The sequence below is a fragment of the Nilaparvata lugens genome, chromosome X (assembly GCF_014356525.2).
Source record: "Nilaparvata lugens isolate BPH chromosome X, ASM1435652v1, whole genome shotgun sequence".
Taxonomy (NCBI): domain Eukaryota; kingdom Metazoa; phylum Arthropoda; class Insecta; order Hemiptera; family Delphacidae; genus Nilaparvata; species Nilaparvata lugens.
The window spans coordinates 67,830,678-67,849,242 of NC_052518.1; the positions used below are offsets into that span (position 1 = coordinate 67,830,678).

At 34.0% G+C, this 18,565-nt stretch overlaps 1 protein-coding gene across 1 annotated transcript in view; it reads right to left on the reverse strand.

The window, feature by feature from the left end:
* The window catches only part of LOC111050927, a 41,674-nt gene that overhangs the window by 16,370 nt on the left and 6,739 nt on the right, over positions 1 to 18,565 (reverse strand). Inside the window, exons 3-4 of the mRNA XM_039441506.1 lie at positions 17,705 to 18,005; positions 14,653 to 14,972 (exon numbers count right to left, since the gene is read on the reverse strand). Of these exons, the coding sequence (XP_039297440.1) occupies positions 14,653 to 14,972; positions 17,705 to 18,005 (621 nt within the window). The remainder of the gene's footprint in view (positions 1 to 14,652; positions 14,973 to 17,704; positions 18,006 to 18,565) is intronic.

Sequence of the window (18,565 nt, forward strand, 5' to 3'; positions counted from 1 at the left end):
AAAAATTTTTGCTAAATTACTTATTAGACTAATTGGTCTATAGTTACTTGGGTCTGAGGGATCACCTTGTTTGAAAAGCGGTTTTATTTTAGCTTTTTTGAAATGCTTATGAAAGTAGCCTTGCTCAAAACATTTATTAAAAATAATAGTAAGTTGTTTAAAAATTATGTGGGCTATTTTTTAAGGATAGAATTACTAATATTACCAATTCCTGGGCTTGAATTCATTTTTAGTTCCTTAATTGTAGATTCAACCTCATTAAAATTTGTGGTCTTTGGGAAAAAAACGTTTAAAACAGGTGTTTTTTCCTTCGGTGTGTGATATCATTGTTATTGAAGCTTTTGAGATTATTTCTAGCCTTTTGGGCCTACATTGATCCCACATTTGTGAAGAAATTATTTAAATTAGCGGCGTCAACTCCAATTTTGCAACCATACTTTTTATCTTCACCGATGACTTTATTTATTTATCTCCAAAGTTTTGAACTATTATTATCACACGCTTCATTTTTGGTTTTGTGGTATACTTCTCTTGTTCTACTTATTATACTATTTAATGTGTTTCTATAAGTTTTGTATTTGTTTATCAGATCTACATTATAAGGGTATTTTTTAAATTTATCATGCATTTTATAACGAACGATTATAGATTTAACTATTCCTTCTGTTATCCAAGGTTTAAGGGCACGATTATATATATATATAAATATATATATATATATATATATATATATTATATATATATATATTTGTTTGGTTTCAAACTGTACCACTCACTGCTCGGTTGAGGAAGGGAACTCAGTTCCCGAAAATTTCCGTTGATCACTTAAAAACTTACATTATAAACAGGAATTTTCGAGAACTGAGTTCCCTTCCTCAACCGAGCAGTGAGTGGTACAGTTTGAAATCCAACGGTTAGGACCACAGGGCACAGAGAGTCAATTGTAGCAGCAGTGACCACAGATTACGTGGTGCAGAATGATGGAGAGAAAAAGGGTACAGAGTCAGGGGATATTACGGGGTTATTTAGGGGGCGGTTACAAACGGGAGATTTAAGATCAGAGTGGGTTATGAGTAAGGAAAGGTGTAGCTTATGAATTGATAGAAAAGAGGAGATTTAAAATTATAAATCCAAAAAGAATTAGACTAAAATTGGAGAAAGGAATTGTAGAGTTGAACTTGAATGAAATGTATTTTTTATTGAAAATATAATATAATATATTATATTGAACATTTATATTATATTTGATAGCTGTGAAATTTATTATATGATAAAATTTATTTCAATTTAATTAAACAGTTGGTGTAGAGTTGATAGCTATGGTACTATTGCTGTCTGTTGAGACCAGGACTGGAAGCAGCTCCTAGCACCCAAATAAAAGCCAATTCTTTTGTCTTGACATCTATGGAGGGGGCTGTGGGAGGGAGGGTGGCAAGGACTTTGACTTTGAAGCATTGGTCAAAGTTCTTGTTGTGCTCAGAGCCATGGGTAGGGAAGTATTATTTTTAAAGGAAGCCCTGTGATTGTTGATCCGGAGGTTTAGGGCAGTGGTGGTTTCACCTACGTAGAAGGCAGGACAGATGTTGCAGGAAAGGAGGTAGATGCAATTTTTGGAGATGCAATTACTGGATTGATGGATTTGGTGGGTGTAGTTTGTGATAGGACTGGTAAAGAAGATGGAAGAATCAGTGTTAGGACAGGTTTTACAGTGGGGGCGTTTGCAAGGTAGGTGCCAGGTGGAGTTGGGATTTCATCAGAGGTGAGTGATTTGTTTTTACTGAATAATTTTTTGAAGGTAGGGAGGCAACAATGGGTTGGAGGTGGAAATCAACAAGGGCAGAGATTCGTTCAGTTGGGCTATTTATGCTTGAAACAATGGGACGACCAGGATTGAGTTCTTTATGAATTTTTGGAAGAAGATAGAAGTGTAGTGAGTCGCCAGACTCTCCCAACACATCACACTTCTATCTTCTTCCAAAAATTCATAAAGAACTCAATCCTGGTCGTCCCATTGTTTCAAGCATAAATAGCCCAACTGAACGAATCTCTGCCCTTGTTGATTTCCACCTCCAACCCATTGTTGCCTCCCTACCTTCAAAAAATTATTCAGTAAAAACAAATCACTCACCTCTGATGAAATCCCAACTCCACCTGGCACCTACCTTGCAAACGCCCCCACTGTAAAACCTGTCCTAGCACTGATTCTTCCATCTTCTTTACCAGTCCTATCACAAACTACACCCACCAAATCCATCAATCCAGTAATTGCAAGTGAGTCGCCAGACTCTCCCAACACATCACACTTCTATCTTCTTCCAAAAATTCATAAAGAAGATAATCCTGGTTGTCCCATTGTTTCAAGCATAAATAGCCCAACTGAACGAATCTCTGCCCTTGTTGATTTCCACCTTCAACCCATTGTTGCCTCCCTACCCTCTCATTTCAGAGACTCCTTCCACTTCATAGATATCCTAAGAAACACAACCCTTCCAACTAACCAACAACTCCTTCTTGTTACCATTGATGTAGCCTCCCTCTACACCTCCATACCCCATTCTGAAGGCTTAAAATCCCTTGAGCATTTCCTTTCCTCACGACCCACACCCTCCACCCCTTCAACCACCTTCCAAGTAAACCTTGCCAAACTGGTGCTCACAAGCAATGCCTTCAGGTTTGAAAATGAATATTATCTTCAAACCCAGGGTACATCCATGGGCACCAGGATGGCACCATCCTATGCAAACCTATTCATGGGCCTCCTTGAACAGGATTTCCTTTCAAAACAAACCCTATCCCCCCTGATATGGCTCCGTTTCATTGACAACATATTCCTCATATGGCCTCATGGACATGATACCCTCTCCCTATTCCTCAATCAACTCAACTTCAACTACTCTGTCTCCTTCACCTGGAATATTTCTGAATCATCCATCAACTTCCTAGATGTCAATGTAATCCTTTCATACTCCAATACCTTATCCACCAAATCTTTCACCAAATCCACCCACACTCAACAATTCCTACACTTTGAGAGTTGCCATCCCTACCACATCAAAAGATCCCTCCCACGTTCCCTCTCAATCCAAGGCCAAAAACTTTGCAGTGATCCCCACCATCTTGACCAGTACCTCAAAAAACTCCACCAATCCCTCCTGAAATGTAACTATCCTAAAAGTTTGTTACAGAAACAAATCTCCAAAACTGGCACTAATCCAAGCACAAAAAATTCCCAAATCCCACAAACTCCAAAGCTCTGTAACACCTACTTCCCTGGAATCGGAAACCTCAAACCTGTCCATGTCGTCTCCTCCAATCCCTCTACCAAACACCTTTTCCAGCAATCACCCACCCTCATTTAAAACCAACCTCCCAACCTCAAAAAAATTTTCAGTAAAAACAAATCACTCACCTCTGATGAAATCCCAACTCCACCTGGCACCTACCTTGCAAACGCCCCCACTGTAAAACCTGTCCTATCACTGATTCTTCTATCTCCTTTACCAGTCCTATCACCAACTACACCCACCAAATCCATCAATCCAGTAATTGCATCTACCTCGTTTCCTGCAACTTCTGTCCTGCCTTCTACGTAGGTGAAACCACCACTGCCCTAAACCTCCGGATCAACAATCACAGGGCTTCATTTAAAAATAATTATTATTTTATAATAAATTATTTATTCTTCCCTACCCGTAATCTGTAATCTGTGGACTCTGCTGCTACAATTCACTCTCCGTGCTCTGTGGTCGTAACCGTTGGATTTCAAACTGTACCACTCACTGCTCGGTTGAGGAAGGGAACTCAGTTCCCGAAAATTTCCATTTATAATGTACGTTTCTAAGTGTTTAAATCTATTTATATCTTGTGTCTCCTGTTTTAATTTATATTAAAAACTTTAAAGTGTTTTCTGTTATGTGCTATATATATATATATATATATATATATATATATATATATATATATAGTTAGGATTGCGATTAATCAAATAGTCTTTTTAAAAAATGAATTTATTTTTTAACCACATATTACAATAATTTTATATCTTGCGATAGAGCTCAGTTCCCTATGTCTGCTAGCTTGGAACTGACTACTAAATACAATGTTATTTCCACTCCAACTATGCTACATCAACAATAATGGAATGAGGAGTGCTGACTATATAAGTAATTAGCTATATAACTCCTTCATCCCTAAAAAGAACTTCGGGGGTAGGGTTGTTAACAATGTTTACATTGGGTGAATCTTTTCTACTTAGATAATGGTACAATAGAACAATTGACATTAGTGTAAAAATAACATACAAAATAACAGTCCAAAAACTTATGTTTGTAGTGAAAATACTTTCTTCCCTTATGGTGGTGTACTTATTAACAGCAACCGGATTAAAATTAAGATGTTCTAAATTTTTCAAATGAATTTGGAAATCTGGAATTTGATGATCTTGAAGTTCTAATTGGATGTTTTCTAGAAATTTTGTATGTCCTCTCGTTTGGGAAGAGTGGAACAGAGGTTTTCCTCGATAGTGAATTTTTCCTTCAGCTGTATTGTTGAAATAAATTCCTTGAAGTGTTTTCGTTTCCTCGGTTTTCGTTTCGATGTGGAAGGTCTCCAATTTTGGTAAGACTGCCAAATATTGTTGTATTTCGGGAATCCATTTGATGAGGTTCTCTTCAATTTGGATGGCGGTGAATTTACAGTTGTCAGTGGAACCAGTAGATATGATAGCCGCTTCACATTGCAGTTGTTGATGGGAGATGGCTTCGGATGAGCACAGATAGCATTCGTTATCTCCTATCAATCTACATTCTTTATACAATCCTTCAATTTTTAAAGTATTAGAACTATCAGAAGATTTCAATAGGTATTTGTTTTGTGGAAGTATTGTTACAAAATTTGATTCTACTTTACTTGGAATTGGTAATAATTCAAAAAGATCAAAAATTATTACTTCTTCCACAATCGGAAATTCGAGAAAATAAATGATTTCGTTCTTAATTAGCTTACAATCTACATTAATCAATTTTCATATTTCTAACATCTTATCATAATTGATTTCCAATGGGAGTTTCTTATCATAGAATTTTGAAATTTTTACAAGTTCAGTGAATAATTATAAGTAGACATTAAAGTAGACATTATACTAGGGTGCAGAACGCCTACTTTACAAAATGCAATAGAATTTTCAATGTCATGAACTATAAATATTATACGCTATGAGTAATTGATTCAAAATATATTTAATTTTTTCTAATTCTATGCAATTGTTTAAATCATTATTAATTATCAAAAATTTATCTTTCAATTCATTGAAGTTTTGGTTCACAAGTTTAATTGTTTCATTGAATTCTACAATAATGTTTTGAATTTGACTGATTGAATAATGGTTTGAAATTTGATTGGCTAAATTATCTTGATTATTATACAGTTCGAGAATCAACTTATCGTATTTTTGTTCGTCATATGAGTCCAAATTATCAGTGATAAATTTTAAAACAGATCCAAGACTATTTATTAAACCTCTTTTATTGCGTTTGACGTTTTCATTGTAAAACAAAATTATTTCCAATTTTTCTTCAATAACAGACTTTGTATTGTTGATAAATTTCAAATAGTTAATTGCATCTCTCAATTTACTACTGTTTTCTGTAATGAAATCGGTTTTTGAACTTATACTGATATTTTTCCAAAAATAGTGAGAGACCTTATCATAGTAATTATTTAAATTTTCAATTTCTGAATACATTGATTTCAAATCATAATTATGTACAAAAACGTGCGAGTTATATACAAGTTTGGCTTTGCCAAAGGTTAATTGGTACAATTCCAGAATTGATAGGAACATTCTTAATGTTTATTTCCTGTATATGGTCGAATAGTCGGTTGGTTGTAGTTTGGATTTTGAGCTCTTGGCTGAGATGTGTTGAAATATTGTGGTTTGGGTTGACTGTTTTGAAAATGTTGTTGAGGTCTGTTCATGTGTTGATTTTGGAAGTGTTGATTTTTGTTTTGAAAGAACTGACCTTTCTGATTTTGAGTGTGACAGAACTGTTGTCTCTGAGGATAGTTTTGCATGTGATAGCTGGGATTACTTTTGTGTTGGATTTGAGTGTTAGGCTTTTTCAAATTAGAGTGGTCTTGAAAGAAACCGAATTTGAACGGGAAGTCGTTAGATAGCATGTTAAGAGCACTGTCCAACGAACTGGGATTTTTGGTTCTCGTGAAAGACCCGAGAGGCTCTCTCAATCCTCTTAGCAATCCATTTACATACTGACACATGACTTCTGATATTGTGGGTTGTTTGTTTCGGGAATATGAAATCTGTAAATTCAGAAGTTTTTGGATCCGTTCATAGAATGAAAAGGGTGATTCACCTGATTCTTGTTTTTGTTCAGCCATTTCAAGATTGAGAATAAAGCAATCTCTCTTATCCATGTAACTATTGATCAAAACTTTTCTTACATCAGGCCATGCATAAGTGTTAGAACTAGTAACAATGTCAAGAGCTGGGCTTTTGATACGGGCAAGAATAGTAGAATACAAGTATTCGTTTTGGAAATCATCTGGGTTGGCAGTTACATAAAATTTTGCCACAAGTTTGTCACAAATTGAAATAAAACGATTTAGCATAGTAGGCTCTCCTGAATGATCAGGGATCATGTCCAAGAATTCTTTCTTAAGGGTAGGTACAGTTTGGGGATTGGTTGCTTTATCATTGTTGGGATTCATGGCTTTTAGTCTATATATATAAAAGCGAAATGGCACTCACTCACTCACTGACTGACTGACTCACTCACTTACTCGCAGAACTAAAAATCTACCGGACCAACAACGTTCAAATTTGGTAGGCCCTTTTGTTCAGTTGGCCCTTTAGAGGCGCACTAAGAAATCTTTTGGCAATATTTTAACTCTAAGGGTTTAAAGTTCGTCTTTTAGCATGTATATTCTTCTTCTCCCAATCTCTTAATTATAATTGAAATTTCCATATCATATGTTACTATAGAACTATAATCTAGATAGAGTACCTCTTCGAAACAGTTGTTAACTGGCAACTAAATTAATAATTTTGTCAGGTTGGCTGATAAATATGCGCCTGATATCTATCAAAATAACTTTTCTGGTAGCAAAATTAATAGAGGACCTACCAAAACAATAGGTAATGCGAATAATTGCAAAATCAAGTAGTGAATAATTGTTATTTTTATTGTTGAATTAATTGTGATGTAAGTTTCAAAATACATAAGTTGAATGTGATGCCAATTGTAAAGACTTTCAAATTGTGAAGAAACAAATTCAAAAAATAAAATGATTTTGTATTCAAAATTTTGAATATTATTCAATGTCCTGAAATGACAAACTCTTTGATTGCCTTTGTAGGCACAGCTCATAAGTAAGATAAATCTATATAAGTAAATGAACAATAGCAGTATGAATGATAATGAATGAATGAAAATAGACAGATGAATGAATAAGAATGGATGATATTACAAATTTATGATGAATATACAATTACTCAACCTGAGTATCTTGAGGATGTCGAAAGCTGTCGAAGATTGTAGGCATTTGTAAGAAATGCTCCGGCAATGGAATTCATCATCACCATACCGGCCAGAGAGTGGGAGGGTATATGTAACCCCAAAGTGGAATGCTAAATTGCACAGTCGACCAAGTGAGTGGGAGGGTATATGGAACCCCAAAGTGGATGCAATTTCGACTGTCAATAGAGACTGCAGACCTTTATCGGTAGATTCGATCGTAGGTAGAATTGTAGAACAGATTCGGTAGCAGATTGATTCGAGAGATGTAGAGAGATTGATTGAGTTTCCCAAAATCCAAACTGTGGACAGAGGAAAAGAAAATACCCTACGGTAAGAAAATATGTTGACTGTAGCAACAGCGCTCTGAACTACACAGAGTTCAGAGTACAAAGAGTTTGAAAACAAGAATATGAAATAAAGATTTGTAGAAACATCAAGCAATCTTGATGATCTTGGAATTTTGCAGAAATGCAATGGAATCAAAATGCTAAATTGACATTTTTTAAAAAAGATTGAAATAGATGAACAATGTAAAATTGGAAAGAGCTTTAAACTAAATTCTAAAAATTGAGTTCAGAAAAGCGTGTTCAAATGGAAAGTGAGGTTACACCTACCAGTAGTTTGAGATTCAAACACAATCCGTGAAGACATACAAGTTGTTTGATTGAATTAGGTCAATATTTATCGCAAATATGCCAATGAAACATGAAAGTACTGAATATTCAGCTGGAATAAATTCAAATTCGAAAATTGAAAACAAGAGCTGGCCAATTCCCACATTCCGGAATCGAGTTGAAACAAAGAAGCAGCACACCAGCGCCACACAAGCCGAGTGGAGCAAAACCTACCTACAACGATTTCCGCAAGTGAGAAATGCAAGAATAAAGATACAAAACACAAATATTATTCAAAAGCAAGTGAAAAAGGACAAATTTGAAATTAATCAAATAATACTAGACAACAAATTGAAATTATTACAAAGATGCAAATATTGAAAACAATGCAGACTAAATCTGCCAAACGTTGGCTATACTGGCAACGCGCTAAGTTCAAAGATCAAGGATGATGCAAATTGAGTTTTAACATTGGCATTAAGTTGAGTTGACTTTGTTAGGTTGGCACCAACTTGAAGATTTAAATGCATTTATCGCGGAAAAATTGATTCGGCACTGCTACTTCAATCCTGGGAATATTATATTACCAGCCGTCAGGCTCGCTTCGCTCGCCATATCCGTTTAGCCAGACGTTTAGTCTGGACCCCCGACTGGATTGTCCTAACATATGATAGAAATGCGCAAATGAAAAATGCAGGCGAGCGAAGCGAGCCTGCTGATCTCATTCTTGGACGATCCAGTCGGTGGTCCAGGGGGCGGAGCCCCCTGGCTAGACGGATATGGCGAGCGAAGCGAGCCTGACGGCTAGTTATAGATAAAATTACAAGAAAAATAAATACGAAAATAATAAGTAAAATTAATATTGTCCAAGTTTGTGATAAAATGAAGAAACAAAAATGTTTTGTTACTCACAATACTATAATCGAGTTCATCTTGTCAGAGTCCAGGGTTCTGTCGCACGTGTAGGGATATTCTCTAGAGGTGGAAGTCCTTAGAAGTTGAAGTCCGTAGTAGTCCTTAGAAGTTGAAGTCCATAGTAGTCCTGATATTAAAAGTCTGTCGCTTTTTTCTTGATTCACTTTGTAGATGAAATACGGTATTGTTAACACTTTACTATACTGTTCACTAATTTTATTATTTTTTACACTTGTCACAATATTAGGTGACTGAGTAGAAATATAATTTTGCAAATAACACTCACAAATTTAATAATATAATAGTTCACCAACTTATTCAATTTGATAAGAAGTTATTTTGATGATTGTTCACTTATTTAAGTCCCAATGTTAGGTGACTGATACAAATTTTTTGTAAGTTCATGAACATTTCATTAACGGTTAAAACCGAAAAACCAAATTCTCGTTTTTGGAGTGTCCTACCGACTGCGCTAGTTAGGATTGCAATTAATCAAATAGTCTTTTCAAAAAATGAATTTATTTGTTAACAACATATTACAATAATTTTATATCTTGCGATAGAGCTCAGTTCCCTATGTCTGTAGCTTGGAACTGACTACTAAATACAATGTTATTTCCACTCCAACTATGCTACATCAACAATAATGGAATGAGGAGTGCTGAGGAGTTATTTTTGCTGGCTTCAGGATGATCACATTCTCCTTGGGCGACAGCTTTTTGGTCTGGGGCGGAGACTCCCTGCCTGCGGCAGTGGAGGCGGCACTCAATGTGGAAGGTGCGCTCCTCTTCTTTGGCAGTTGCACGGCATCAGCAAATGAGATCGGCTTGTTGTAGCTTTTTGCGACTTCATTTGCTAATTTATTCACACTCTGCTCCAAATTATGAATTTTTCCAAAAATTTTCGCGTTGTTGTCTTTTATATTTTGTTTAACGTCTATTCTTTTGATACTGATGTTAAGTTCATTGCATACATTCAAAAATGAATCATAGTCCTCTCTGGAAACTTTTTTTCAAGATAATTTCACTCACCCAATTTAGAAATTTCACTTTTATATTTTTAAGAGACCATACCTAGAAATGTATTCCGCTATCATTTTTTATTTTCGCTATCAATTTGGGAGGCACATTCATTTCATCATTTTCCTCCTCTTCCTCGTATTCGAGCTGCGCGGCTGGTGGTAATTTTGTTGGAGTATTAATTGGCGAATGGATCATCTTAAGGCTGATAGATCCAAAACACCATAATTTATTGATGATTTCATAATTTTTTCAAAGAAATGGAACCTAATTTTCAAACACAGCAATGTTCAAACGATAATTTGGTGACACACTTTTCACTCGCAAAAAAACGTTGAGTAGTTTTCACTGTGAAAAACTGCTGAGTAGACTGCTGGTTGTTGGTGTTGACACAACTTGTTCCACTTTCACTACTAATACTACTCTACACTAATTATTCGCTACGATCTGCACTCTACGGAGGTCTGATTAAGGTATTACACTGTATCCGTGTAGGAAATTTGGTGGGATATTTATATTGATTTCTGAAAATACCCAAAAATAAGGGAGTAAGATAACTTTGAAAAACCAACGTTTTCCTGCCGATTGACAAAACAGATTAAAAATTAAACAGATTAAAAACGTGTAACAGATATCCAGATCACTATTCAAGCTATCAAGCTTTTCATTAATTTCTTTGTCTCCCCATGGCAGTAGGTTTGCGCCCAACGTTTTCACTTAAACATTTCTGTGATTATCATTAAATTGTGATAGAACACATTATTGTATTGATCTTCTAAATCCAGTTACATGCACATCGATTTTCATAAAATTGATTTTTTAACATTCTTATGAATTCTACCAGGTTCAGCGCAACTTGTTAAATATTGTTTGATTCAACATAATTTATAAAGACAGAAAAAATCGAACGACAAAAAATCGCTTTCTGAGTAACTGGCTTTAAAAAAGCATGGCTTCAAGAAATACAGTACGATAATTAAGGATAGTTGGTACGACAGTTAGCTTTTCGCATAATGCCAACACTATCGTTTCATTAGTATATTTTATATCGGTATCATTCTTTAATAAAAATAAAACGAGATTCCGGTGTCAAAAGCATCAAAGTCACCAGGCTGGTTTGGACTATTCATGACTTTCAGTATGCATTATCCACTCAGCAGTTCTAATACAAACACAAACATCAGTTTCGTTTTACTTGGAATAGAATGACATTTTTTATTCTTTCAATTCCTATTATTACCATAGATCGATTCAGATCAGCACAATATTTAAACTGTATGTTCATAATAGATTTTTGTGATTGTTGCAAAGAAATGGAGCCAATAGTTACTGGGAATTTGGAGTGATATTCAACGATTTGAACCTGATAAATTACGATAGATTGTTGAATGACAATTGAAATTCAGTGAAGTTTACAATATTCCTTTTCTTCGAATTTTATTGGGTGATTAGTGGAGATCATTCCTGATTTCATATCTGGATTAATCTTCTCAACGTTTAAATTTCTTTAAGAACTAGAGCTTCTAAAAATTTAAAATGTTCATGTTTAAACTTTTCAAATGTTTAAAAACTTCTTAAAACCTTTGCCTGTCCCTTTGTGAGACAGAAGAATTATTATATTAGTACGTTTTTACTATATAACCATGTGATGATGGAAAGCTATATTGAATACAGCTTGTTTATTTATTTATTCAACTTCCAACGGTACAACACCAATTTTACATAAAAATAGCATAGAAAAACAGATAACAGCGAAAAATATATAAATAATATACAATATTAGAAAAAATTGTTTGATGCAAATCTGTAGTATATAGTTTTGTGTTTCACAAAGTACAGTACGGTTCCGAGACTCACAAAGAATTGTGTTGAATGTTATTTTCAGAGGGTAATATTCGTATGTATTATTATAACATGCTCTATGGTCAGGCTAAGGCTATGTAATTTCCTGTGAATTCATTGCTTTAGAAAGCTTCAGTGTTTCGTAAATGGTGAGTGGATCTGATTTATTTTATTCATAAATGTTATTGAAATTTTCTGGTTCATGACATGATTCAATTACCGTCTATCAATCTACACGATAGTGGGACCTGATTGACTTCCTAGTGACCACATAACAGTGTAAACTTATGTGACGCTTCTGTGGCCATGATTTCAATCCAATTGAAAATAGGTAGTGTCCCACTTGAGCCTCCACAGCGATAGGCATATTATAAGTTAACTTCCAAAGCTAGAATAATAGATTATGAGATATTATACAAGGTGTTTTTAACTCCCTATCAATATTCTAGGACATTGTTCTTGGGTACGAGTCATGTCTAAATATAATTTCCAAACTGTCCGGAAGTCCTTAGTTACCAACACAGCTGCCATTTTGTTTTTTCACTTACTATTTCTTTTCTAAATAATAGCTGAACATACCAAAGTGGAACTTTGTACAATCATGCATGGTAACTAGACAGCTGCAAAAAATTATGACAATTTTTAAAATTAATTAAACAAAATGGCGGCGTTTAAAATTTTATTTCTTGAATAACAAAAAAAACGTCGATTTTATAGAAAAATACAGGAATGACTTTTTTTAGTAAATTAAAAATTAAATTAAATCGATTGACACCTAATTTTTCGATATTGAACTAATATTAAGTGAGATATGGCAGTTTTAGTAATAGGTTACCTTTAGAGGGTTTTGTAACGTTTCAATATTTTTTGAAATAATCTAAAATCGCTCACTAATAACAGGCAAAGCAAATTGAGATTGTTTCATTATAGAGGCAGACTTTATCAGCATGCCTTGGTGTGCACTGCAACAAAGCTTCATTTGTCACTTATCAGCTGCGATATCTCACTCGATATTCGTTCAACATTAGAAAATAGGGTGTCAATCGATTCGTAATCAAATTTACTAAAGAACGTTATTCTGTAATTTTTCTGTAAAATTAACGGTTCTAAAAGGCCATTTTGTTTCATGTATTTTTTTAAATTTTCATAATTCTTTTATAGCTCTGTCTAGTTGACATATAATTATGATTGTGCAAAGTTTCACTACCGTATGTTCAGCCAGTATTTGGGAAAAAATAGTAAGAGAAAAAACATAATGGCAGCTGTGTGAGTAACTAAGGACTTTCGGACTAGAATATTGGTAGGGAGTTCGAAGACAACTTGTACAATGTATTAAGATATGCAAATTTTAAAAAATAAGAAAAAGAGATGTAGGCTACCAAAGACAAAGTAGTATTAATTTACAAACAAAATCAAAACCATTACCTAACACCTGTGATAAGAAGAAAGATATGAATATAACAAGAAGAAACGTAGTTCTATTAAATATTGAATTACAAGAATAAGAGCAAAACTCATTATTCATTTCAATTATAACACCTTAGACTGATTGAAATTAGTGGAATATTTATTGTTAGATAACAATATTGAAAATATTGATATTTTTATCACCAAAATAAATTTACTCATCTATTATTTTTTTATCGTTTTCAATAGTAACAAAAATAAAAATGTAAAATCACACGAAACCATAATATTGATAATTGAGATTGTATGTTGAAAGGAAAGAAAATAATTATGAGACTGCATTCTTCATAATCAAAAAGTTCTTGAAAATGAATATTGAATTGGACCATTTGATTTCCTGCCTTTGTTTTATATTTCTCTTTCAAATCACTTGTGCTATTGATGGCATGGACTCTATCACCATCACCCTTCCGCACTAGTATTTTCAGGTTTTGTATCCAAACGTATTCAACACTTTGGGATTTCTTCATTGCTCGTGCTTCATTGAAAAATTGCCTATTAGCTTTCGTTAAGGATGTATTGATAAAAATAGGACTCTATAGTGAAGAAAGTCATTCAACTTGGCGTTATCGCGAATAATATTAGCGATTTTTACACTCAGTTTGTTTGAGATTCGAATCCCAAATCGCAAGCTTTCATACCTCTGATCTTTTTGCCAAGTTTTAACACAACAAGAGCACCAGCACGTCTGACAAATTTCACTATAATACTGCTGCTAGTATCATTTTTAGATGGGAGGGGGTGCATCATATCTGGTGAGAATTTATATTTCCGAAAAGCAATAAGTTTTTTTCAATACAACAGACAAATTTTCCCCTTTATTAATCGGCAAGCCAGTTATTTCTAAGCTTTTTTCCTACTATAGTGGAGAAAGTCATTCAAATTAGATTTAAGCTTGTTGTTATCGCGATTAATATTAGTGATTTCTACACTCAGTTTGTCTACAAATAAGTATAGGAACAACAAAATGGTGAAGGAGACAAGTCACATCAAACTTAATGTAAGCTATTTGCTTGAGGAGAAGCTGCATTGAAATAATCTTAACTACCTTGATAGGTTAGTAGACCACAATTTCTGATAAGATTTATCCGATTCTTCGGGATGGTGTAGTAACTGAAATTATTTTCTCAAAAATCGTTCAATAAATAATTTATGTTACTATATAAACTTAATTTATTTGATATGAATATCTTGCACATCACTTCCACTGCACAGATTCAATGAGTAAATAAAATCTGATAAAGATTGCTTATGGATTACCTTGGTCAATGTTCTTGGGGTCTGTCTCAAAGTGATGTTTCTTAAAACATCGGAATCTGCATGATTTTTGGAAGTTGAACGAAGCGGAGTCTGCCGCAATCTCACACTTTTCAAGTCTTCTAAAGTTACATGCGGAATTCGATTTTCTTTGGCTTCATTGTTCTGTTTGGAACTTTTTTTTATTATCAGTGTATTTGAAGGCACTAAAGAGAAAGGCGGAGGAGGAGGTGGTGGTGGTGGAGGAAGGGGAGGAGGAGGTGGGGGTGGTGTTGGCGGAGCAGTGGCTAAAGTACCACTCAAGTTGCTGTCTTGCTTTTTACCTGAAAAATAAAACAGAATATCACTCTATAACTGCTATAGTTTTCAGTGACTCATAAAACATATTAAGTTACTAGCAGGTAACCCGTGCTTCGCAAGGGTCTATTTTAAAGCTTTTCAAACTGAAAACTTGACGTAATAAAATATTCGAAATTTGAAAATAGGCCTTATAACCATCCTCGGTTAATGAAGAATCTTTATGCAAAATTTCAAATCAATCAGTCCAGTAGTTCAGACGTAATGATGCGTCAAACATAATTTTTTTACATCATTTCCCGCACGTGTATGAGCCAGCTCTTTCCATTATTATAGTAAAGATGATGGATAGATAGATGATTTATCAGTATCTTTGAATGAGAATAACTTTTGAACGGTTTGAGAAATCGGTTCACCAATCATTTTCTCTTGTATTTCAGTATCGGAATCAAGTATTTCGATACAACCTTCCAATTTAAAAAAATTAAGTTGAATTCAAAATGGCGGAACAATATTTTGATGCGACCGAAAATCAATTATTTTTATTCGAATAGGATCTCCAATCATACCTATCATCTAATGTCCCTTTTAAAAGAAATGTTCAGCTGCTTCTATACAACAACTAGAGGCATGAAAAATTGAAAACTTGACGTAATGAAATCTTGAAGAACTGAAAATAGGCATACAACCATCCTCGGTTAATTAAGAATCTATATGCAAAATTTCAAAATAATCAGTTGAGTAGTTCAGACGTGATGATGCGTCAAACATAATTCCCTATTCCTTACGTGTATAAGCCAGTTTCTTATGAAATTTAATGATACAGCATGAAGACTATGTCCATTTCATTTGTACTGGTGGCAAAATTTTACATTAAAAATAATTATTTGATTAAATCCAAGTTCAATTGTAATGAAAACAAATTCCTTCAAAAAATAATTGACAATAATACGTTTCGAGGGAAAAAATTAAGAACAAAAAAAAATTGGGAAGAATCGGGATTCGAACTCCGAAAGCGAGTGTTTTACCGTTACGCTACAAAGCTTCGTTCAAAAATTATTTTCTTGTAACAGCATTATAACCTCCTCATAAAAAACACACTTCTGGGCTACAACAATGTAACCTATGACGTATGGAACTTCATGTATGGTAGCATGAATGAAATTTGAACATTCATTCTGAAAAATCTAGAAGGAAAATTGAAATTTGGTCTTCCAGGTGCACGAGATTGATATTTTTAGAATCTATGTGCAAAATTTGGAGATCTAAATCGTTTCCGTTTTTCCGGTATGCAATTCACAAGTTGCATTGTTTTGATGCGAACAAACACAACCCTACTCTCTCTTATTATATAAATAATAACCTAAATCAAATGTGTATCAATAATTTGTTTCATTTGGTGAACGCCAAAGCTTGAAGAAAAAAATGAGTATTATACTATAATAATTTACATAAATTGCGACACAAAATCTACATGATGAATCCTAGTTATATAGTGAAGCAGCAGTGTAATATAAGAAAATAAATAAATGACCGTTATTCAATTGAACGATTATGAAAACAGTATGCATAGCATTTCATTGTAGGCATTTCTACCTCATGGCAAAGCGCAGTGCAATTTATATCTTCACCAGCAACAGGATATATTTTTCAGACTCTGATCTTGAAGTAAAATCAGAATAATGAGAGAATGTATTTAAATGTAAGGAAAATTATATTGAGTATATTGTATTAAATACATCTATTGAAACATAAAAATTCAATTCAATTAAACATTCTTATGAGTGTTTGTTTCAAAAAGACTTTTGTCAAAGTGAAAATTAAACATTTGAAATGCTTAGCCCATAACAAATAATGGATAGGTACATTAATATTTCTCATAAATTGGATAAGCTATACTAGGTTATATGGTGAGGTAGAACATTTGGGTCTCTCGACGAACATATGCCATAAAATAGAAGTGGGCCGTCCAACACAAAATAAAATGTGAGGTTGTTAAAATACAATGGATTAATAAAAAAAATAGCTTGAAATATTCGGATGTAACTATAAAGTAGCTAGAGGTGTGACTATAAAGTAACCGGACTCAAGGAAGCTCTCAGTGGAGAAATAAGCATGTCTCAAATGAGAGAGACCAACAGTTGTGTAATATAAAGCCTGCTTTATAGTCTCGCCAAGAAAATGAAAAGTGTAACAATTCATTAAACATATTTCACATGTAAGTTGGAAAAAGCGGCACTAAACCTTATCTTTTATTAACTTTTTGAATAGTTTTAGCGTTTCCAAGTTGGCAAAGAAGACCTTGAAGGTTATTCAAGCCCGAATGACCTCTCAATAATGGATGAAGGATAAAATTCTAACTACTTAACAGAAAGAAGCTCACAAAAATGGTTGTCCTGACAGTCTGAATGCCATTGAAAATGAACAGAGCTTCTTGCAAAGAATGACAACATGTTCCGAATCTCGCCAATCCATGCACTGGAGAGTGTGATAGAGAAGCCGCGAACGTCATGAAAGTGCTCACAGAAGAAGACGTCCACTACTGATTTAAACAATGAAAATGTCAATAGAATCATTGTGGGAAATAAAAGAAGAATTTATGTTGATAATAATAACTAATAAAAATCAATTCAAAGCTGAATGTTTTGAAGCAATAATTCGGTTATTTTATAGCCACACTTGTAAACCTCTTGAATAGATCTGAAATAGTGAAGAAGTTTCAAATCTTAACCGAAAAAGTTGAATAGAACAAACTTACAGGATGATTTGATTGCAATTAAAGCTGTATTCACTTCACTCATTTGAATTTGAAGTGCTGCCATCTGCTCCTTTACTAGTTCCAACTCCTCCCGTAGTGATTTCATTTGACAAGTTTCATCTTTCTCGGATTCCGTCAATGCGTTTCTTGCAATACGTCTGATTATACCAGAGGAGAACAAACATAAGTTCGATACTGTTCTACTTAATACTGGAGAGATATCCGTCAAGAAAAACTGCCATACAATATACCTCCCACGCATCACAAACCCGGAGATCACTCCCAACATTGCACCACATTCCTGTCAAATTTGAATACATGAATGTATAATATAGTAGCAACAGAAGAAAACATATGATATAAATCATTGTTGTAAAGAAGATTAATTCATAGGAAGGTAAACAGTCAAGAGAAAGTTCCGAGGTTGAAAATCAAATGGCCACAATACAGAAGAGATGAACCAGGAAAAGTATTCTATAAATAGAAATAAAAATCTAAGTACCTTTTTTTGAATTATTTTATCACAACATGAAATTTTTATTTTTATTTCTATTTATATTACAAGTAGCCCTATACTGAATAGAGACAGTTTTCTATAAACTTTCATATGAAGAAGATTAACAATTACAAGTACTGGACATATCTCGTAAGAAACGCCGTCGTTGTATTAATAATGAAGCACCAGTTCCTTCATTGTATTCTGGACCACTCCAAGAGCAAAAAGTGAATGATTTCATTTCCTTTCTTCCTTATGTTCATTCCTCCAGTAGAAGTTTTAATGAGAAGTTGGTGGTAAGTTGTGATGGCGAGATAAGGCTTTCATAAGGGACGATGACGATGATGTTGATTATAATGATATGA